The sequence below is a fragment of the Taeniopygia guttata genome, chromosome 1A (genome assembly GCF_048771995.1).
Source record: "Taeniopygia guttata chromosome 1A, bTaeGut7.mat, whole genome shotgun sequence".
Classification (NCBI taxonomy): Eukaryota; Metazoa; Chordata; class Aves; order Passeriformes; family Estrildidae; genus Taeniopygia; species Taeniopygia guttata.
The window spans coordinates 7,585,644-7,608,434 of NC_133025.1; the positions used below are offsets into that span (position 1 = coordinate 7,585,644).

Here is a 22,791-nt window from a genome sequence, read left to right on the forward strand (position 1 = left end):
CTTCCTGTTATATATCCAGGGCAATGCCTTTTAGAAACACTTTAATGGAGAGCCTCAATAATAATATAACAAGATGTGTTATGTTTGTCCAACAGGCTCATCTGTGTATATTATGCCTTATCTAGAAAAATATCAGAAAAGACCCTGAGAATGCAGATTTCTTTTAATTCTCTTTTATTTTTAGCTCGATATGGTTTGTTGAGGTCAAAGTGACTTATTTCTGCTTGGCTGAACACTTAGACCAAGCACCAGAGACCTGATGCACAGCACAGCTGGTTTCATATGTGATTGACAGAAGGGACATTGAAATTTGGCAATTTAAAAGTTAGTATGGGAAAGATCTGAGCAAAGTGCCACTAGATTGTACCTCTCCACAATTAACAAAATACTGGTTTCCACTAGAGACCAGCAGTCACTTTTAACCTCTGCACCACTGTCTCTGGATGTGTTTGGGTCATAGGCAGCATTGCTTCTTCTCATTTAAGAAATGAACGAGACAAATAAAACAGATTAGTCCCCTAAAAATGTCATTTTTCTATCTATGTCTACAGATTTTCCATTCAGGTGTATGGTTTCTCTTAGGCTAGACATTTGCTGTAGGGAGTTTTAAAACTCGTAGACCCCACAACTTTTGCACTGGTCAGAGACAGAAATGTTTTCTTCAGGCCTTGTTGCAAAGATCTATCAAGGGATATATGTGGATGAGTAAATTACCCCAAACTTGTGTCCTACAAAAGAGAATGAGTACTGTGTATTTCTAGGGTTCACTTTAAAGTGGTATCTAGAACAGCCCAGCCAAATTCTTCTTTTTCTGTTGACCACCATGAGTGTGACTATCTGAAATCCAACCACTATTTACGTATCTGAAGTCAAGTGAGATGAGCAGCTCCAATGTCTGGGACAGAAAGGCTCAGAGCTGGAGCACCAGGTGGCTGCAGCATGTCCAAGCTCACTGCAGTGTGCCTGTCCCTCCCAGGCTGCCTGCACAGGCTACTGTGGGGCTATCAGAGAGAATGGTTCGGGAACATTTACAAAATCACTTAAGAAGGGTGTGAAAAATGAGATTTCCTTCAGCTCATCATTACCTTCATTATCCTCAGCCTGGCTAAGCACAAAACTCCCAGGCTGCCTTTCCTGTGGATTGCTTGCCTCAAGCTCAATGTTTTACATTTCCAGGAATGTGTTGTCCTCTTGCTTGTGCAGCTCTTGGGCATAGGTGTGGTCTTTAGGATGTGGGGAGTATGAAATAGATGCTAAATTACAAACCTTCATCAAGGACACTGTGAAATTGCCCTTACCCTTTTTAAAGAAATTTAAGGAATTAAAAAATGATTTCTTCTTTCTTAAAGCATTTGGATTTTGAGACATGGAAGGTAAAAACATGTCAAAATTCTGCACTTATTGTATTTGTCCACAAAAATACAAATAATCCCCCCTGAAATTAAGAATATTTCTTGCAGTTTTTTTGGTAAAGGTAGTATTAGTTTAACTTTAAAATAAATCAAATATATATGGAAAATTATCCAAGGTGTTATTCTTTTTTTTTTAATGTCTGCTTAGTTGATAATTAATTTCAGTTGATACCATTCTTTTAATTTAAATGTATCCAGTTAAAGAAATGGTTGTCACAAGAGGCAAAATGAATGCAATGTAATTGAAACCAGCAATCAACTTGCAATTACAAGGAAATTAAACCATGACTTCAAACTGCCTAACTCCCCCCTCAGGCCAACTCCCTGTTTTGTACACAGAAGCAAGGGGAACCCACTCCCATTATGAAGAATTATGGCCGCTGTTGAGGGTGACAGCACATCAGCTCAGGAGCTGGAACTGCGACTTCTGGGCTGGCCTCTGATAGCTTCTGAAAAGTTTTGATCCAGAGAAAATTTGAGTTGGCTGGTGAGTTCTCTGTCAGTTGCTGAACATTCATGTTGCTCTCAGAGAACGTGATTGATTTTTTGATTGTGACTTTCTGCCAGTTCAGGGGTTCTGGGCGCCCCGTGCCCAATTTGAGCACTGGGGTGAGGGACATTCCCATGTAACCTCAGAGCTGGGAACTGGTGCCATACCTTTTACCCCTCTCTTTCCAGTGCATCCAAGGTGCCGCTGGAAGAGATTGAAGCTGTGTTTTAATTTTGATAAAATTTACTTTTAGACTAAATCTGGGACATGGTTATATCACAGGGGCACGGATCTTTCTCTTTTTGGAGGCACTGTTCCATGCTGTGCTAATTCCACCCCCAGACTGCATATGTAGCAGTCTAAGGAAGTGTTAAATACCTAATAATATATTTGCCCTTCTTTGTCAGCCTGAAGGAAATATGAATAGATTTAGTTATTAAGATATTAAAGGAAGTTGGTTAAAACATTCTCTCCTCTGTGGGGACTTAAGGATTAGAGACGTGTTTCCAGACACAGCTCTGAATAATTTAGTTAGATAGTTTGCCATTAGAGATCAGCAGCAAATGAACCATGAAATAGACCCTCTGGCTGTTATTTCCTAATTGACTTGATATGAAGACACTCCCAAATCAGGTGGACTGACATAGATTTAATTACTGATACTGCAATTCTATTATTTAGTAGTAGTAATATTGTAGCTGTGACAGTACAAGATACAAGAAATTTCAAGTGTCTAAGAAATGCAGTATTTCTTATTAGACTTATAGATGGAAGAAGTGCACAAGCTTTCAGGCCCAAGGTCGCTCCATTAGGTCACCAGCAGCATTGCTCAATAAATTTGACCTCCATTTATTTTGAAGGAACAACTCTGCTCGGAGTTTAGTATATCAGGTTTTTATTTCCTGCTGGAAACACAATTTCCCTCTGCAAACAGCCTCATTACTATCCATTTGCAGAGTAATTGCTGAAAGCTCTTTGTTCACTACTTTAAAAGTATAGAGTTCAGAAACAGAAGGTCTGATCGAGATGCAAGATAAGATATGACAAAGAGATGTTATGCCAAAAGCTTCTTTTTTTTTTTCCAGATATGTGGGCAGTCTAATAAAGGTATTGCCTCTTCTTACAAATCTTATGACTCCGTGCTATTATATTTGTTAAGGAGCTACTGAAAACTCTTGGCAATCACCCTACAAATTGCTAATAATGAGGTAATTTGCAAAATGAAATTGTATTTGCAATAGGAAAATAAAACCCTAAGCAGTGAATTCTAAGGAGTGAATGCATTTGAAATAATTGATGCTCAAATTTAACGAACATTCTGGGGGGAAAAAGGAGCTGTAAAATGCCTCAGAGCTGTAATAAAGACACAATATCACAGTGAAACACAGGAACCTTTAGGCTTAGACATATTTTGCAGCTCAGTTATAGCATTTGGCACATTTGACATATGCTGGTAGAGGACAAAGAATTGGAGTACAGCTGGAAAGGTGAATGCTTCACACATCACGTGGGGTAAGATTCTGGAGTGGATCAGTTTTCTCTAGGAATATAGTACATGAATGAAAAGAAAAGTGACCTATATTTCATGAACAGAAGTTTAATTGGAGTGTCTGTTTTGGGAGTGCAGTTTTCTTACAGATCTCCTATGGAGAGTGGAAAGAAATTGGCACCTCCAAAGGGGGGCTCTGGCTAATGTGAGATGCCATTAGGGAGGTGGGTGACAACTTCCCCCATCAATAGGTCTCCAGTTAGACTACAAACGTGTCAAAAAATGGTTTATTTCTCCACTGATGGAGAAATAAAACTAATGTTTTCAGTAAGGCCCACCGCACTCATTAAATGTACTCATCTTCCTTTGTAAAAGTATGAGTGTGGATTTTATTTTAACTCTTTTCCATATAATAAGGCAGTGGCTGGAAATGTACATTTACTGAAATTACAAATTAATTTAGTATTCAACAGAGTCCATCTCAGCTGACTAAATGCTGAGTCAGGCAGAGAGGGGACAGTGGGCTTCTCACAACAATGAATTCCAGTTAAAAGAGAGTCAGATAAAGGATAACTCTTGGCTTTTAAGGTTATTCCTGCATATCACACACAAGCTGCCAAGGTAACAGGTCATCTCTCCCAACATCTTCAATGTTCATTTGCATGTGTTATGCTGCAACGCACAACCTGCATGTCCTATTAATACTTGCCAATTCTTCTGTTCTCAGGGATAAAAGATAAAGCTGGGAGCACAGGAATACTTTTGCTAATGCTTTTCTCCGCTGAATCAGTTCAGCAACAGCAATCACTGGGCCTCAGGGGAAAATGTAAAATGAAAATGTTGATTTATTTGCCTGTTTTATGGTGAAAGTAGAGACACGTTGATAGGATTAGACTGATAAAATGTTTCAGAGATCTAGAAAAGACATTAACAGTACTGCCTCAAACCTTCCTCTGACTTGAGATAATTTCTTCTCCAAAGACCCTTTAAAGATGGGCTTTTTATTCTTTCAGTTACTGGAGCATTAACTAGCCATTAGCTATTTGTTCAAATGGATGTGCAAATGTAATAGAATAAGTTTCAGAAACTTTTTCAGCACATTTTCATCAGTTCCCAATACCAGTTTCATAGTTTTTTAAAACCACTCTCTGGCAGACACCTATCCTGGCTCAGCAGGACAATTTTTGACACAAAGCTGATCACTCGAAGCAGTGGTCAACTGCTGCATTAATCAGTGAAATAGAGAAATGTCATGGAAAAAAATTTACAGAAACCACAGGTAAAATATATTTGGGGTACATTATTTATGTCAAGGGAAGGAATCACAAAAGCACAACCTTTTCCTCTTACAGGTGATGACATAGTTGTTGCTAAGGCTAGAAGAGTCAAGCAATCCTACCCCATAAATTTATGCATATGATCAGTCATGTCTTGGTGTTTTGAAGCAAATTTATGACTTGTAAAAGTTAAAGCCACAGAGAAAGTGTTCCCACAGGAAGAGAGCAGGACAGGTCTGTAGCAGAAGCACAGGAAGATGCTTGAGGCTCCAGAGCTGCACACAAAGAGCTACTGATCACTACACAAATTAAACCTAGGGAAGAAGGGAAGATGGCTTTTAGGGCATAATTACTAGAAAGAAGAGTGTGTTTGCAGCATGTGCAAAACATCCTGTGAATGGTGAATAAACAAATGCAGTAACAAGAAGGTACAGCCTCTTCAAGAAAAAGAACTGGGAATGTCCCCTGATTGTGGATCCTGGAACGCACCAGCACCGGTACCTGAACACCAGGAGGTTCTGCCTTCCCTTTGGTGTGTAAAGACCATTGATTTTGGATTTACTGCTCACTCTTTATAAATGCAATCTCAACAGTCATAGATCAAGTATTATTTCTTATTATAGAATTGTGTTAAAGTAAATTTTTAAAGGACAGTGGGTGAGTGCTCCTGTGAATGTGGGAGTTCATGCCTCTCTGTGTGTTTTCCAATCCATAAAGCAAATGTGGTTAATACTGGATCACAGAATTATACTGATATCAGATGTAGCTCTTAGGAATCACATTCCACCCTGAAAATCCATATTCTTTCAGCTACAGAGTTACATGGGATTTCTGTAGCATATACATTTGGCATGAGGACTCTGTTCAAGCCTGGGCTTCCCTCAGCTGTCTCACACCAGTAGTTTCCCTGTTTCCTCTGAGCACAGTGCATTCCCCTCCCTGAATAAAATGATCGTGTTTTCTTTGCTGAGCCTCATATTTCAGCCACAGAATGGATAAATATTTCATATGTACAAAGGAATAGTTGCCTTAGCTTATTCCATCAAATTGTCTGGAATCTGTGTATAGCAGCAAGGAGAAAAAGGGACTGCAGGAAACCTCCATTGAATTGAGGAGCAATTGCAGATATGCATTGAAAAAGTGAATATCTCTCAGTCTTCAGAAGTGGTCTTGAATTTCTCTTGTAAGGATTGTGCTAGATGATATGTGTTATTAGTCTAGAAGAGATAATTCATATATTTCCAAGTAGAAAGATAGGCTTGTACAAGAAAAGCAAAATTCTAGGAGATTAAATTCAGATGCAAGACTGGGGTCAGGGGCCTTCAGATTGGGAGGTATAATAACCTCTGCTTTCCATCTACTGGGTGTTTGCAACCACCATTCCCATCCCCACAGCTTCTGGCTCTGAGCTGTTCTTCACATGCATGCAGGAAATAGTGAGTTTTCGTATGGAGACCCTACATCCCAAATTAATGGTCTAGGTAATTTCTTTACAAAATACCTGCCTTAAGTTTAAGGATTTCTGTTTGGAGACATGGTCCTTTCTGACTTAGTGCTGAGCCCCTTTTCATCCCAACAGTAAGCAGGTGAGCTGTCCATGGATGGAGCAAAAAGCAACAGAGCAAATTAAAGGACTGTTCCTGTAGCCATGATACAGCTGGGATTTCATGAGTACTTCTGTTAGAAGTTTCTCTGCCTCTGATATCCCTGTGCATGAATATGCACCTTGTTTCCCTTCCCTTGAAGAATTTTAATATTCTTTGTCTTCACTTGTTTTGTGCTCAGACAAATGCACTTTCAAGGCAGGAAGAAGGAAACAAAAGGAAATGACTCACCCAGATAACAGCAATGAAATGTATTTTTACATTATATTCTATATCTGCTAACTAAATAACCATAAATATTGCAGTGATGCCCAGGCAGATATTCTCTGAGATGCTTTTAGAGGTGTTTAGAAACTTGGCTCTGACAAATGAGGAAATGAAAGTCATGCACATTTGTCTGTCAGGTCCATCCAGTTTGCAGTTGATGGGAGTTGTGTAGAAGGTCAGTTTGTGAAAAGCATGCATATGTAAAAGGAGTTTCTGCTCCATAGAGATGTAGAGGTGGTTGCTTTTTGAAAAAATTGGAAGAATTTTGGGAAAAATATGTTAGTGGAAAATATAAACAATGGCTGCTTTGAGTTTGGGTTGAGTTTCTTTGTTCCTTTTTATAGAGTAACAGCCCTGTGTCCCTGAGTGGTGGGGATTTTTTGCACTGGGAATCAGAATTGGAAAAGACAACTTGAAGGGAGTAGTTCAGGCTTTGCAGAAAGCAGAAATAGATTCACATGCTCATCTGGGCTGCAGTTTACAAGTACAAATACAGCAGTTGGCTTGGAACAAATTTGTCTGCAAATTTGCTAAGTGGAATAGATGTAGGATTCAGGCCATGATCCATGTCTAGATAGCAGCACCAGACTGGGTTGAGAGTTGGTGTCTCACTAATGCAGCTCTACTGCTCTTGTCCCTGTTTCTGTTTAACCACTGTTAGCCTGGAAATATGTTTATACTCTGCTCTAGCGGGTGAAGAAAATATCTTCCAGGGATGTTGTGAAATTAAGGTTATTTAGAGGAGAAATTATACTTTTCTATAGTTTATGCTTTCACTTCTGCCCTTGTAGTATAATTATTAGCTGCCAACAAGGATATGGATTTTGTAAAAAATAACATAACATTTAGTTATCTTTGGGGTTAGACATCTGGATTTGTGACTTTCTCTAGTTTTCTTCATCACCTTTTGAAAAGATGAGTTTTCTTGGAGACTCACTGGAAGTCCAGGGCACACCTGAATTACTCAAAACAGTAAAATGGAATCACCTTCTCATGTGTTGTCCTCATTCTCAACACTTCTGTGGTCGTGTTCCGAGCACAGCCTTTGCCTTTGTCAGCCCCTGTTGTAGTATCTCAGCGTGCAGGTGAGACTGACTGATATTAGGTGTGGAAGTGGCAAAGTGCTCTTCTGTAGCAGGTGGCAGAGAAGAATCTGGTCTTACCATGGGCTTTTCGGAGTCAAATTAGATGCTAAAATGTAAGGGATAGGAATCCTGAACCAGAGTCTTCTTTCTCACCTGACATCTTCTCCTTCAAGGTTGCAGGAAAAAGCAGACCTGACACCTCTTTATTTTTATGTAAACATTTCTCCCAGGTAAATCTGCATGAAAAATAAGAATATAATTCCATGGTATGTCCTGGGTTGCCCTCCTACTGTAAAACCCAGTAGGACTGGGAAAGGGAATGTGCATGGTTGGGGGATGCAAAGATTGTATGAGATTTCCTGCTCCTCTTGTACTGACCCTTTGTGTTTGGGATTCACTTATCATTTGCCAGCAAAACAAAAGATAAAATAATAACTATTATAAAACAAGCAGCAGGCAAACACAGGAGCCTGTGATTTAGAGAAATTAGGTTACCAAGCCTTCTGTCTCTCAAATATGTGATCTGAAAGAAAATCATTGCTGTTTGCCAGTCATGTGTTTCTCCACAAACAGTGTATAATCTCATCCTCATTTACACACTCCCATGGATGCTGTGAAGTCTAGAGATTTATGGCTGCCTAAAGGCTACATTATTAATAGGAGATAAGCAGCTGACTATAAATTACATACAAAGCATAGACTATATAATTTTATGTTCAGTATTTCATAGCTCAGCTGAAGTGGTGGGTTGTTTAAATATTCAAGTAGAGGAAACCGAGATGGAGATCCAGTTGCAATTTTAGGGATGCCAAAGTACTTTCACCTAAATATGCCACTATAACAAGTTTGGGGCTGTTGCTGGCCTGTGGTTTCTGCAGGCTTTCCAGGAATGACACCCAGCTGGGTAAAGGCCAAAGGCAACATACTTCCAGAAACTTCCTGAGGACTATGAAGAAGAGTTGTTGCTGCTCTGTGTCCTGCTAATGCTGCATTTCCCATCTTTCTGTCCACGGCAGCTCAGTCAGGCAGAGAGCAGTGGCAGCCAGCTGTGGTGACACCAGGCAAAAGCACCTTGCCCCCAAGTTAGATGGGGAGCAATGGCCCAGCACACCTTGGCATCATCTTCTGGAGTTTATAACACAATTCAACCTCTGCTCCTGCTCACTCAGGCTAATTACTGTGACAGTGACAAAGGAAAGCATGAAACAGCAGCTTTTTATGATGATCTCTGGCTTGATAGCAGACACCATTAACAGGTAGGTCACTGACCTGCCATCGTGATGAGAGAAGTTTCAATAGCAATTTTATTTGGAACATGTGCCCTAGAGATGACAACACCTGTGCCCCTCTGCCAGCCCAGGTATCCAGTTCACAGGGTGCAGTGAGTGACACACAACACATCCAGAGTGCAGACCAGTTGCTTCCCATCATGATACCTCAAAGCTAAACTAGGTTTGAAAAAGTTCTATAGTATTTTATTTTCAACCAGTTTACATCTATAAAGACCTGAGCAAGTTCGTCTGATTGCACAGCTGCCTTACCTTTTAGCAGGAGTTAGCCTAGAGACCACCCAACCTGCTTTATTCTTTAATTTCATTATTTGATATTATAAATCTATAGCATGCACAATATATAAATATATTAATATATACACATACTAAAATCTTCAGGAGGACTAAGTAAAGATTGGCTCATTTACTCTTGGAGGGTAAATTTACCCAAAGTAAAGGAACAGCAGATCCCATGAGGCCTCTAAAGAGTGGAGGAAGGAGAAAGTAGATGGGGCCATCAGGATTACCAGGCCATCAAAATCTCGCTGCAGCTCTCTGTGTATTTACACCAATGTAACTCCAATGCAGAGAGAATATGGGAAAATACTGTGCAGGTCCAACAGTTCCTCTGCTCTGAAACAGCAAGTCTCAAGTGTGCTTTCAGAGACTGTCCCTTAGCTGCTTGCAAGGTTTTAAACACAATGACACATCTGTGGTCCCAGGAAAGGGCATTTATTTTTTCCTATAAATCCTAGACATCTTTTTCATGTATATCTTTAATTAGTATCTTGGGGAATTCACTCATTTTCCTTGCTTTTTTTAGCTAAAAATCCATCTCTTTTACACTTTACAAAAGTATTACACTTTTACAACTTTTATGATTAACAAGGTAGTGGATGCCTTCTGCTCATGTGATCTTTGCCTTCATCTGAATGTGTGTTCTGGTTTATTCTACAAATAAGCATCACGAGGAAGGCCATGAGGACCTCACTGCTGACTGAGTGCTGAAGGCAAGGGGGATCTGACCCGACAAGAAGGACCTCCTTGGGTGAAGGGTTGGCATATCAGGGCCATCTGCTGCAGAGCCTGGGCTTTGAGCTCTGGCTTTAGCCTTCACAGGTACACCCTGCTGTGAACTCAGAGCCAGCCTTTGAAGTTTCTGCAACTGTAATCTGCTTGTGATAGCAAATGCAGGATTCCTTTGGTCTGTGCTCCATGCAGCCTGGCTGAGCATTGAGTTTTGAAGTGCACTTTTGACAGGAAATATTTATGGGTAAATCCCAGAGCAGGGACTATGCAATGCTGCTGTGCTCAGAAGTAAGGTGACATCTGCTTGTTGCAGACCTTGGCTTAAGCTCTTTCTTACTTGGATGGAACAGATAGGATGGAAATGGTCTGTGAAATTGTGTTCCCACAACAGAAGTCACCAGTGCCCAAGAATAAATGAAAAGGTAAATGTGTGCTTCTACTTCATATTATTTCAGTGTCGACTGGGGCACAGTGAGGAGGAAGAGAATGAAAAAAAAATGAACCACGTAGAAATGTAAGAGTAGGTAAGAATAGAAGTCTTGTCATAAAGTCCAGTGGAGGAAAGAGGACAAATTAGACCTGACTTACAAGCTTTTTCTCATTTGGAGTAGTCATTCTGGTTAGCCAAGGGAGAGGACTTGCCCAGGATAAGCTATTTTTGGTGATACAGGCTTTGCTGTAGAAGAGATGGATTTCTGAACACAAGAGAAAGGTCCATGACAGTGACTCTGGCAACTCAGGATAGGAAAAGACACTGAGTACTTTAAATATGCATTGCCTAAATTTTTTAATGATCTTTTTACCAACTCTACTACTTTAGCCAAATCCTCCAACCATTAGCTGCGCAGGTTCAGAAAACTGCATGAGACATGTGGACATGCATACATCCCAAAATCCAACCCCCTTCTGCCCATATGCTCCCACACTAGACTGAGGGCAGGGTTAGTCCTGTTACAATATCAGCCCTGCTAACTGGAATGGGAAAGCTGGAGCCCAGCCCCACATTCCTGGGTTATGCTGCACAACCAGATAAGCAACCAGCAATACTGCTGGTCTTTCATTGCCATGGTTATCCTTCCTCACCTCCAGTCCAATGCCCTGGAGGAGCAGATACACCAGAGAGCAACATGTCGGGCACAGCTGTGCAGGACCCTTCCACTTTTTTATCCCAAGTGATGGACACCCCTCTCACACTATCCTGGCACTTGTTAAATGTGAGGCTTCCAGTAGCGCTGTGGGCAATGAAAACATTGCTTTTCGGTGTTGTGCTGGTGGCTTAAACAAGCTAAATAAGTCAGCAAAGCTGTTTGCTGCACTGTCCCCTCCACCCTTGTGAGGGAACAAGGCTTCTGGATGTGTGGGTTTATCCCTGGATTCATAGCCCTCCCAGGAGCCCCTCTGTGTGCTGCCCTTCACCAGGCAATGGCTGGGTATGGGAGAAGACGAGTTTACTCTGTGCTCTCTGCCGTGGAGACCTTTACTTTTGTTCAGCACTTCTTTGTTGCTCTGGTAATAGAAGTTAACAACCTCTTGAACTGGCATCTCTTTATCAGCAGAAAACCATCACAATTTAGAACATCAAGTGCTGCACTTGTGCCCTCAGGAGGGAATGTAGAGGATGGGAAGATCAAGAAGATGAACCAGCCTATATCTCTTTGAAAAGCCAAATAAACACTGAAATTGAGAGAGTGCATTTATCTGGAGGTTGGACTTGGCATTCTCACATCCTGGTGCTGGAAGCTCGAATTAGGCACAGGTGTCTCTTTTTTCCTTTATTAAAAAGATTCAGAATATCACATTTGTCATATATGTCTTATTGACTTGCAAGAAAATTATGTGCCTGGTGTATCTCACAGACAATAAGGAGTGAAATCTCACTTTGTCTTCATCCCACACTGCAGTTCTGTGGAGTTATTTTGATTTAATGAAAAAGAAATAAGTAGGAACCCAGAGATATTAGAGAAATTACCTGTCACATGACATGTCAGCAACAGTGGCAGCACAAGGACGCACAAATCTTGCCAGTCCCCTGCAACCACCCGGCTGTTAGCTGGTCCCTGAGTATTTCCTTGCAAATCACATTATTGCTGTTCCTGGGAGTCTCACTTCAGACTTTCAGCTAAATGGCAAGTGAAAATAAACCTTAATCACTCTATACTCCATCTGTAGTCAGTAGTGAGAGATGTAGGGGCAAATCATACCTCGCATGGGCTGGAGCACACTGTGTAAGTGCTGATCCCCTCCATTAACTGTAATCAAAGTCTAATCAAAACTAATTTGAGTGTGAAGGGTAAGTGTCTAAAATTGCTCCGTCCCACACCAGCGATAGAAACGCACCTGATCGTTTACTCTGACTGGTGTGTGTGAAATGCACCGTGGTCCAGCAAACTGGGACAAGACATTCAGGGCCATTTGCTTGATTTCTCCCACCATTTCTTTGCTTGATTTCTATGCTTGCAGGGCTTATCTGTGTGGACCCCTGCCTTTTAGTAGAGGAGACATTGCTTAAATAGCTTTTTGTGTGTCTGCAAATATGGTTATCACTGTTCTGTTTCTTGCCTGCTTCCTCATGGTGGGTCTGGATCACTGCCCAGGCTAAAGAAGAGAGAACATCCACAGCCTGACTTGGCTGCAGTGTAGCTGCTGGTCTGGAAACTTCCATGCCACCCTCTCTCTGTGCTGGGAAAACATTCTCAGGTTTGGAGATGGAAATATGAGGGTGTCTTTGATCAAATGTACCATGCAACAAAGTCCTCATATTGCATTAACAACAAACACAAAGATTTTCTTCATCCAGGAAGAGCAAAAAAATGATTCTTGGTCCTGTAGAAATCAATGACAAGGCTTATATGTATTAAAACCTCACATATGTATTAATTCTTCACACCCTTCTGAAAGGAGGAAAGTATGGAAGATTTGCTTAACAACTCGCTACATAAAAATCACTCACCTGCTCAAAAAATAACTTACATTAAAACAGGGATTCACATTATAATGGAAGAACTAATAATAAGGAAAGGATGTAAGCAAATAATGTTGTAAGCTGGTAAAAAATGTATGTGGAACAAAGCCATTGGAAAAGCACTTGACAGGTTTCTTAATATTTTAAATTAGAAATGAAAATTAATGGAAAATAAAGCTCTTCAGACTTTCAAAGATTTCAAGGCTGATTTTAATATAATTAATTTGGTTCAAAAAAGACCCTTCTCTTTTAAAAACTGAAAAATTGCAGGCTTCAATTTTTTTCCAACTTGAACAGCTTCATCTCCCAATTAATAAAAAAACAACAAAAAAAGATATTTCAGTCAAAATGAAAACTAATTTTTCTTACTCTAGATAAATAAAATTTTTCCTGAGATTTTGGTGAAAGAAAATTGGGGTTATTTTGGCTTTATATGTAGATGTTGAGTGGGAAAATTCTTGGGTGCTTAAAAATATCTGCATGTTAGAAAAATCATTAAGAATCCTATATTTGAACAAATGTTGCTTAGTCTTATGGCTGGACTCTATTAATAGTGTTTTCATTTAAGCTCATAAAAATACCTGTAGTGTCAGAAAAATCTTCAAAATAATTGAAGTTTAAAATATTGAAGTGCCCACTCATTTAGGTAGGTCATTACAATCGTGAAGTATTTCCCTGGCAGGGACAGAAGCACACCACTGCCCTCCCACCTGATCAGCATGCCAGGAATCAGCTCTCATGAAGTGCTGTCCTCCTAAAACCAATTGATTTCAACAATTTAAAGACATTCAAGTATCTCTGAGGATAAGTGCAGGCAAGCAAGAAAAGAGTTTCTGTGTTGTAAGTGCTGTGAAGGGAGGAAGGAGAAAGGATTATTCTTAGTTTCTAGAGGTCTAAACCCAAAAGGTTTGTTTCTTTCTGACTTGAGTACTTGGCTACAGCAGCTGCACCCCACTGGGAGTTAGAGAAGCACCAGGGATGTGGTTGGTAGTATCTAGAAGTGATCTGAGCCAGACACTGAGTACACTTCTAAAGGAGGGGAAACTTCAAGCTCCAATTTGACAGTTTTATGTAGTTTTCAGTGTTATTAGCATTGTACAATTACTGAAGGTCTCTTGGGATTGAACATGCTGTATCCTACACATGCTTATCCTTTGATTCCTCTTGGAGCTAGTTCTCATTCAAAGCAGAGCATGATGGTTCTTTACTATCAACTTAGTCAGCTGAGAGTATCAATTTCACACTACAGAGAAATTTAAGTTCAACCTAGATGCTTCAGAAGAAACTCAGACATGAAGAAACAAAAAGATAGGATGTTCTACACTTTACTTCTTTCCTCTGTAGATCAATTTAGCTTTGCTGAGGTGTAATGTTTTGATGTCATAGTATTAATAAAAAAGCTAAACTCAGCCATGTGCTGTGCAGCCAGTCCCCATGAAGTTTACTCATATCATTCCCATATTGATCACCCTCCTCCACATCTCCTGCACATGTTTAATGCAGTTTTTTCATACTTTGCAATTAAGCCTGTAGTTCTGTAATACAGGTAATGGCACTACCCCGTATATTTGAATAGTTTATATACATCTGGTCCTATGACAGGAATTATTACTTTACTATTGCAAGGACATTGGCCACGGTCCAGCAATTATGTAAATTTGTAGCAAAGCGAGGGAGAGAAGGCCAAGTCTTGGCATGGGATTAGCAGGCGGCTGCCTGGTGTAGCAGGTGGTGAAAGGACCATTGCCCTTCAGACATGCCCAAACTGGCTGTGAATTAAATGGGTGTTGGTGTGTGGAATTTTAGAGGATGGAGTGCAACATTGCCAAGACTAGCTGTTGCTACCTTCACCTCTTCCTTCTGCTGGAAGCAGGAGGAGCATCAACCTGATTTTTTTTAGAGTTCTCTTCAAGCTCATCATCCTTCTCCTTTCTGCCTTCTTGTGACAGGAGTGACTGTGCCTGCGTACCATCCTGCTCTAAACTGTGCAAATAGTTGCTACCAGAAATTTGGCTGGCTGTTACCATGACTGATGAACATTTCCTTAATTACAGTGCTTAATTACATTCTGTAGGTACCAAAAGAGGAGTTATTACCTGTAAAGTTTACTTTCAGGAGGTAATCTTTGTACAGCTTCCTACCATCCAGATGCTTCATGGCATCACAGAGTTTGGTGGTGTTTGGGCAGAGAGTCCTCTGCATTTTATGCAAGGCATGAGCCATTGCATACACAGCATTCACAACAAACATGATCTTGGATTCTTGCTCGTAGTTGGAACTGTTGATGGTGAAGTGCTTTTCACAAGCCTTTCTGTGCGGTTTCCGGTTCTGCAGGTTACACTGGAATTTTTGCTCCCAGAAGTCCTTGAACCAGGGGTTGCGCCTGTTGTTGTAAGGGCTGAGGCTCTGGAAGTACTTGTCAAACTCTTTCACCGGATGGGAAGCAAGCTCCAAGGTGATGGCCCCGGACGCTATGTGCTCGTTGCCCTTGACAATGCTCTCCTGCGCGCCCCACCCGTCGCTGGCAATCCAGGTGAAGGACACGTTGAAGCGGTTGGCGGCCGCAATGAGCTCCCGGGAGTCGTCGCCTCGCATGAAGAGCACCACTACCCTGGCGTTGGGCTTCTGCAGCAGCTCCCTGATCACGCCGTCGTAAGATTTCCTGATGTTAGACCGTCCCACTTTCTCCGAGGTGGCGATGCAGATGTTGCGCAGGCGAGCTTCCTGCTCAAAGGCCTCGATCCCTGTCTCCCCGTAGTCTCCTTCGGACGCCACCGTCGACACATACGTCCAGTTGAAAAACCGCAAAATTTCAGCCATGGCTTTCGCTTGGTAGAAGTCCGGGGGCACCGTCCGTGCGAAATAATCGTAGCGGGATTTGTCGCTCAGCTTGGCACTGGTGGAGGCGTAGCTTATCTGGGGGATCTGGAAGAGTCTGAGCAAATTTGCCACCTAGAGACAAAGCGGGGTGCACAGATTATTAAAGAGGGGTATTTATAAACTGGAACAGAAATATTTAGTGAAAGGCATGGACACTGTTTTTTAATGAGAGATGTTCTGATGATCACAGATTGAGGGTGTTGATATAGGATGCTGCTAACAAACTCCAGGGAAAGCATTGCACTGAGCATATGCACAGAACCTGTTCTGATGCCCAGTTAATTCCCTGGGTCCTGCTGGGACTATAATGGACCTTTATTTTCATGAAACTCAGCCTGTTTAAACAACAGATAATTAGATACAAATGTACAATATATTTCAGTTTCAGACTGTGTTCCTTACAAAGGCCTGGGGATTTGCATGCCTTTGCTGTTCATAGTGGGATTCATCTTCTCCAAGATTCATTGTATTTGATAACCAAATGCACTAAGAAGACATAAATTTCTGTTTTGTGAAAATATCACAAATATGCAGGCCTTTTGCAGAATTTTCTAATCTCACACAAGCTAAGTCCCCACCTCTTCTATTTTTTACTCATTTAACCTAGATTTTTTTCTGAGATGTTCTGGCTGCAGACCAGCTGAGATGGCACATTTGTTGCATGTTAGTACTCTTCAAGTGTTTCACAATGTCACAGAACCACAGAATCATGGAATGGTCTTAATTGGATGACATCCTCAAGGTTCATTAAATCCAAATTTTAAGTGAATGGCCCATATGGGGACCAAACCCATAACCTTGGAATTATAAGCACCCCATGCTCTACCCAAATGACCTAATGTCATGTTGACGTACAGTTTTTAATTAAAAATAAAAATTTTTAATAATATCTATTTGTCTTTCTAGTTTGATTTATGTGGTCCAAAGTCCTGCTTTTTCTTTTGGTTTTTTTTTTTTTCATATTTGGCTATGTCTAACACTTAAATATTTCCAAATCTACTCTGCTGCTCTCACAGAAGTGAAACTCTTGCTCACATCTGGAAAGAAATGAAGAAAGGTTATGGAATTTTTTTCCTATGAAAGTTTCTTAAATGACAAAGAGAAGATTGGTGACTGGAAGTACTGTCCAGTTAATAAAATTTGAAGCTAACCTTAAAGTACAGCCTGACAAAAGCATTTGAAAAACAACAGTGTGCTTGAGATTTCTGCAGTAGTGTACTTGAGATTCCCAAGGGAAACTTATTTAAAATTGCCCAATCATTTAATTCTTTTTAATCTTCCCCAGATGTTTCTTTGACCACAGATTGTCTGTAAGAATTCAAAGGCAAAGGACTGTTTTGAAAAAGATGTTGTAAAAAAGGTAAATTTTGAAGGCTCAGACATTAGTAGCAAATTAGACAGTCTGGTAAAAAAAAGCCCAAAAAACAAACAGAAGAATTTTATTGCTTTTCAGCAACCTGTATGACTTAGGATTTTATAGATTTAGATTCTGTCTTTTCTGTAATGCAGGCACTGAACTAGTTTCCTGCTGTAGCTCAGTCTGCCCTTGTAAACTGGTGTCATCTCATCTGGGCCAGACTCTGCTGTGAGCCACATAGGTACAGGGACTTTCCACAACCTCTGGGTCTCATGGAACTGAGGACTTCAGGAGGTTCTTATCCTCCTGTCCTTCTGGAACACCAGGAAAGACCAGGTGTCCTGGCATCTCAGCTGTAGCTGTTGAGTTGAAGTTTGCCTTCACAAAGAAACTGTTGGTAGTGGTTTGTTTTAGTTTAAGCCAAAATAAGAACTTTCCTACAGTGCTTGGAAGGTGCATGCTGAGCTTTAGCTGACACTGCAGTTTTGCCAGTGGGTGCAGGCACAAGGCTGGGAAGTGCTGCAGCTGAACGAGTTACTGTCCCTCAGAAAGCAGCTGCTGTGTTCTTAACCTCCCTGCTGGATGGTAACAGCCATTAAACCGCCTTATACTGGAAGTGTGGGATTTAATTTGCATCTGGTGATGGAAATGAACAGCTTTAAAGCAACAGGATGGGCAGAGAGGCTTGTTCTGTCACCAAGGTACAATGGATGCTTAGAGCATTGTTAAGTCCCTGTGGCTTTGTAACTTTGATTACATGCCCACATATCCACATGGATTGGTTCACATGTCCTCTCTCAAGAGCAATCCGATTTGGTAATAAGCATGTATTCCATGTAGCTATTCTGGAACATTTCCTGCAGAACTGTGTGGGCTGGAATTGCTATTCTTGTGTCAGTTTATTCTAGCAGGAGTTATTTCATTTGTGCTAAACCATAATGAAGATATGCACACATACCACTCTTCATTTCCCCCCTCAAATTAGCTAAAGTCCATTTTCAGGAGCTCAAGTAATGCTGGTCAGCGAATGCACAAGCATTCAGCTCACAGAAGGTGCTCCTAACAAATATAGCAGCTTTATAGTTTGGCTTTTTTTTTTTTGTGCCTTTTTAAAGTGGTTTTTGTTTTTTTTTTCCCTTTTAGTCCAAGCAGCAAAAGCATCCATAGAACTACTTTCCCAGGTTACACGGGGCCCTCAGCCTTGGATGCCAATATACTTCCAGGGTCCCTGCCAACACCTGTAATTTTCATTCCTGTGCTCTGGGAGAAGAAAGTTTTCATGTGTTTACAGCTGTTTGCTGTAAAGCTCTTCATTACGAAGCTGTCCAGATGGTAGGTTTTTTCATGGACTAAAAATTAAAAATTTTAAGGAAGTCTGATTAATCATAAAGGAGAGTGATCTAATCCTCCCTGAGAACTATTACTGTTCATGGATTTCAGTGAAGTTGTATCTGTTATTCATTCAGATCAGGCCACTCTTCTTGAAATTCTCAAGCGGGGATTTTCTGGAATATTGTAACATTGTGATATTAGGGACTAATTTTTCAAAAAAAGCTCAGGTACTTAGCTGATGCAATTGGTTTCAGAACAGTCCCTTTTTTTAGCCATTTTCATGCTGATCTGAGCATTTGATCATGCAAATGTTATCCTGGTTAAGAGACTAACAGGATCAGGTAGCAGGTTCTGCAGAGGAGATGATATCTGTGTCTGCCCAGGGTAGTAGAGGACAGTGGGATCTAAATCAGAGTTATGCACACTGAGATTGAACCACTTGAGGCACACCTCCAGTGTAGCTCCATGCTGCCTTGGCATGTGTGGAACAGCTTCAAAATTGCAGTGCAGATCCAGCTTTAGCTCAGTGAAATAATTTATTCTGGCAAAGCTCCAGGGAGCAATTTAATCAAGCCGTGGTGCATGCAATTAGTGCCTGAAATCCATATGTTGGCACTTAAGCAGCGGTAGTAGCCAGGTTTTTTTGCTGTCAAAACTGGTGGGTTTTGCAGATACCTTTGAAGATAAGTCTGGTTGTTCTGAAACTGCAAACCAAACCAGTCACTTTGCATAGCTTGCTGTGAATAAAGCATGTTGATGGAGTCTGCATTCAGAGAGATGGGAAACCTTCATTTGCTCTCAGGCTGCTGGGCTTATCAGTGCAACCACTATCCTGTGGTCAAGGGCCCACTTCCCAGGCAAACCTGGCTCTCACTCTGCTGGGTGATTTGTTGCCCAACATGAGCATGGCAGTAAGTCCAAGTGCCAGCCACGTCCCTCCACAGGGACACCCTGGCACCAGCAAATCCTGCAAATGGAGTGGTAGTGGCAGTGCCAGGGGGAACCAGTCTCCTTCTCCACATCTGTCACTTCTGCTCCTCTGAGCTGCAGGGACAAGATAAATGTTTGTGGGATATTGCCAATCTTGTTTAAAACAATGAAAATGGCTTCATAATGACCACCTGCAAGGAGCCATGAATTAGATACAACAATCTAACACATGAACCTGGTTTCTGGGTGTATTTGTGGCCATTCAAGAATCCTGCTGGTAAATGGGGACAGATAGGTAACACCTCTATGTCTCAGTGACCTTGACCTATCTTATGATTTGTTGAATCTCATTGAACATTTTCTTAACCTTCATAAGATTTTTATTTTTGATGGCAGTAGTATTTATTCTGATGTTTTTGCTAAAAATTTCCCTTTTTAATGGCCCTGAGATTATTACATGGACTTTTTGGAATGTGTATAGGACTGGAAAACACAGGAAATATTTTGGAGAAAAGAAGGAAAGATAAATCTCAAAAGTGCTAGAACAGGTAGGGTGTCTTTACCATAACTCACAAGTGTGTATTGCACATTTGTTGGACAGAGGAGGCCCCTTGTTAGATGACAGTGCTCTCTGCCGTTCTGAAATTTAACCATGCGAGAGTCTCATGGCACTTAACATGGCTTAATGAATGTAATTTCACAGAGCTCCTTTGAGACAGGGAAGAGCTACTCTGAACAGACAATAAATTAGGCTGTGGAGCAGAATAACATTAAGGTTAAGGAGTTTTGTCTCTACAGAGAAACTGGGCAAATTTCTGTCTCTCTGAGCTGAAATCTGTCCTAATGGCGATTCTTTTGCTGCCTTTGGTCTCCTGAGAAAGTCTTTCTATTTCTGGGAATAAGTTGCAAGTCCAGATTCCCACAGCAAGACCATGGCAAAGCCACGTCCCAAGGTTTTTCCTAATTTCATTGCTATAACACAGGACCTGAGCTCTTGCTTTGAAAAAAACATGGACTGCAGCTAGTGTGTGCTTAATCCAGTTCCTAAATTATGGTAATCTACCTTGTTGGCTTTTTGTTATTATTTGGGCAGCTGGAAGTCAAACTGCATCTAAAGCATTTATGCCAATATATAGTACAGGTTTTTTTCTCTATTTAAATTTTTCTTGTTTCCTAAATATAAAAATATTTCAAAAGTTTGGCAGAAACAGCTATTTTAGAAAGGCAGGAAAGACACACTGGTTCTGAGTGGGCTGGGATGTGGGTGTGTGGTAGGTGGCAGGCATAAACCTAAAGTAATGACAAAGTGAGATACCTCTCTAGCCATGTCTCCACTGGCCTGTGCAGTCTCCCTGCTCCCAACTCCTGGAATGTGCATTTTTTTCTCAGGTTAAAATCTCCTCTTTCTCAATTTATGACTATTTTCTTCTATCATCTGGTCCTGCATCATGTTGGTAAAGATATTTACTTTGTGTTCCTGAGAACAAACCTGTATATACTGAAAAGCTGATATTAGTTTCCCATCAAACCTTTTCTTCTCCAGGCTAAACACATGCAGTTCCCTCAATTTCTTCTTGTAGGGTTTGTGCTCCAGACTCTCCTCCCCATGATTATATTTGTATTTATTGAATTTTCTTTTTACCAAAGGACCCAAAGTTCGAGGGAATATTCTAGATGTGATCCAGTGAGAATAGAATAAACAGAAATATTTATTTCCATCTATGTACTGGCTATGTTCTGCAGATACAGCCCAGCAGGCTGTGAGCTGCCAGACTGTATCACTGGCAATAAATATGAGCAACACTGAAATGCTGGGCTCCACCATAATTTTCCCTCTTCCCTTGGCATTTAGTGGGCTCCCACCTGGGGACAGTGTGACCCACAGTGACTCAGTCTGGACTCTTCAGGCATACTCACATAATTTGGGAGTATCTGGGAGGAGAAGAGTTCAGTGATGCAAATGCAGCTGCTCACCTTGGACCTAAGAAAAAAATTTACTCCAAGCTAATTTGTTTTCAAAGGGAAATTAGGACCTTAAGGGCCTCACTGCTTTCAGAACTGAAAAACCTTTGTCAGCCTGGAACATCATCTCTCTCTAGCCCATTTTTAAACAAAGGGTGCCATCTCTGGGATATCATAATAAGCACTAATGAAGGCAGTGACTGCACAGGGGCTGTGTCATGACCTGCAGCAGAAAGCACCAATTTGGCTTCAGCAGAACTCCAAGCACTGACCCCAGAAGGTCGCTGGGAATGCCAATATGCCAGTTCTTTAAATCATTAAAAGCCAGTTGTAAGGAACTCAACCAGATGCAGTGAGGTTATTTAGGAGTCCCAGCCTGGCTTGTTCTCCTATGGAATCTTCTGGTGCATTGCAGGACTAAAGCAGTGGTTTCCATCAGCTTTCACACTCTTTGGTAATAAGAAGCCTGTTCCCTACTTTATAAGTAATGTTCCTTAATAAAATTGCTTCCAAAAGGTAACTCAGGAAAAGATAATTCACTATCAAACAAATAAAAATGTCTGGCATTTCTTGTTGGTGGGAAGAGGAGTGAAGGAAACATTATTTTTGGCTTTGCTCTTCTCCTGAAAATCCAGGCAATGAAGCTAGGAAAAATATAGCTAAATGTTTGCAGTGGACTCAGTAGCTGCCACATAGAGAGAAGCAGTGTTTGAACTGTGAAATAACTTCATCTGCAATATGAACATCAGAAATAAGGAATACTGTCAGAATAACAGCTAGCATTTCTGCGTGAGACCTGGGAATTTCTTTTTATATTTGTGTCTGTCCTTGCAATAAAAAGTAAACCATGGAGGGCATGCAGTTGTTGTGCTATGAAGGAAATATTTTCTTTTTTCCTGCAGGGGATGGCACAATCAGCTGTCACATATGCACTCTGCCTCCACACAGCATTACTGTTGCAGTGAAGTAAGCTGAACACTAAACTTGCACCCTGAAAAGAGACCTGTGCAGAAGATCTTGCTTTGCATGAGAGTGCAATTCTTCTCTGAGGTTTTGTAAACCTGCCTGTGACTCGTCCCATTTACACAGGATCAGAAAAGGTACTAAAATTGGAGTTGTTGGTTCTAAAGGAACATGGATTTTCTTCTGGTGTTAAAGAGCTATCAGTGATAAATGTAGTAATTTGAGACATTAACTGATGAGTAAATCCTAGTCAGAAGTGGTAGAACAAGTATAGGTGATGTCTAGGTGACCCTAGCTAGTTCTTATTTTTGGCCACTTTCTCTTGTAGTGACATCCTTTCCCACTTGGAACAGTTTATTGCTTTCTACAACTCTCTGAACGGAGATTGCAGCCAGGTGGGGTTGGTCTTTTCCATGTTACAAGTGATAGGACAAAAGAAAAGGGTCTCAAGTTGAGCAAGGGGAGTTTTAGATCAGACACT

General features: G+C 40.9%; 1 protein-coding gene across 3 annotated transcripts in view; it reads right to left on the reverse strand.

Annotated features, from left to right (window-relative positions):
* Positions 1-22,791, reverse strand: part of GRM3 (glutamate metabotropic receptor 3) — a 102,433-nt gene that overhangs the window by 16,158 nt on the left and 63,484 nt on the right. For all 3 annotated transcript variants that reach the window (XM_004176518.6, XM_030291103.4, XM_030291109.4), the window contains one exon: positions 14,983-15,838. In XM_004176518.6, coding sequence (XP_004176566.2) covers positions 14,983-15,838 — 856 coding nt within the window. The remainder of the gene's footprint in view (positions 1-14,982; positions 15,839-22,791) is intronic.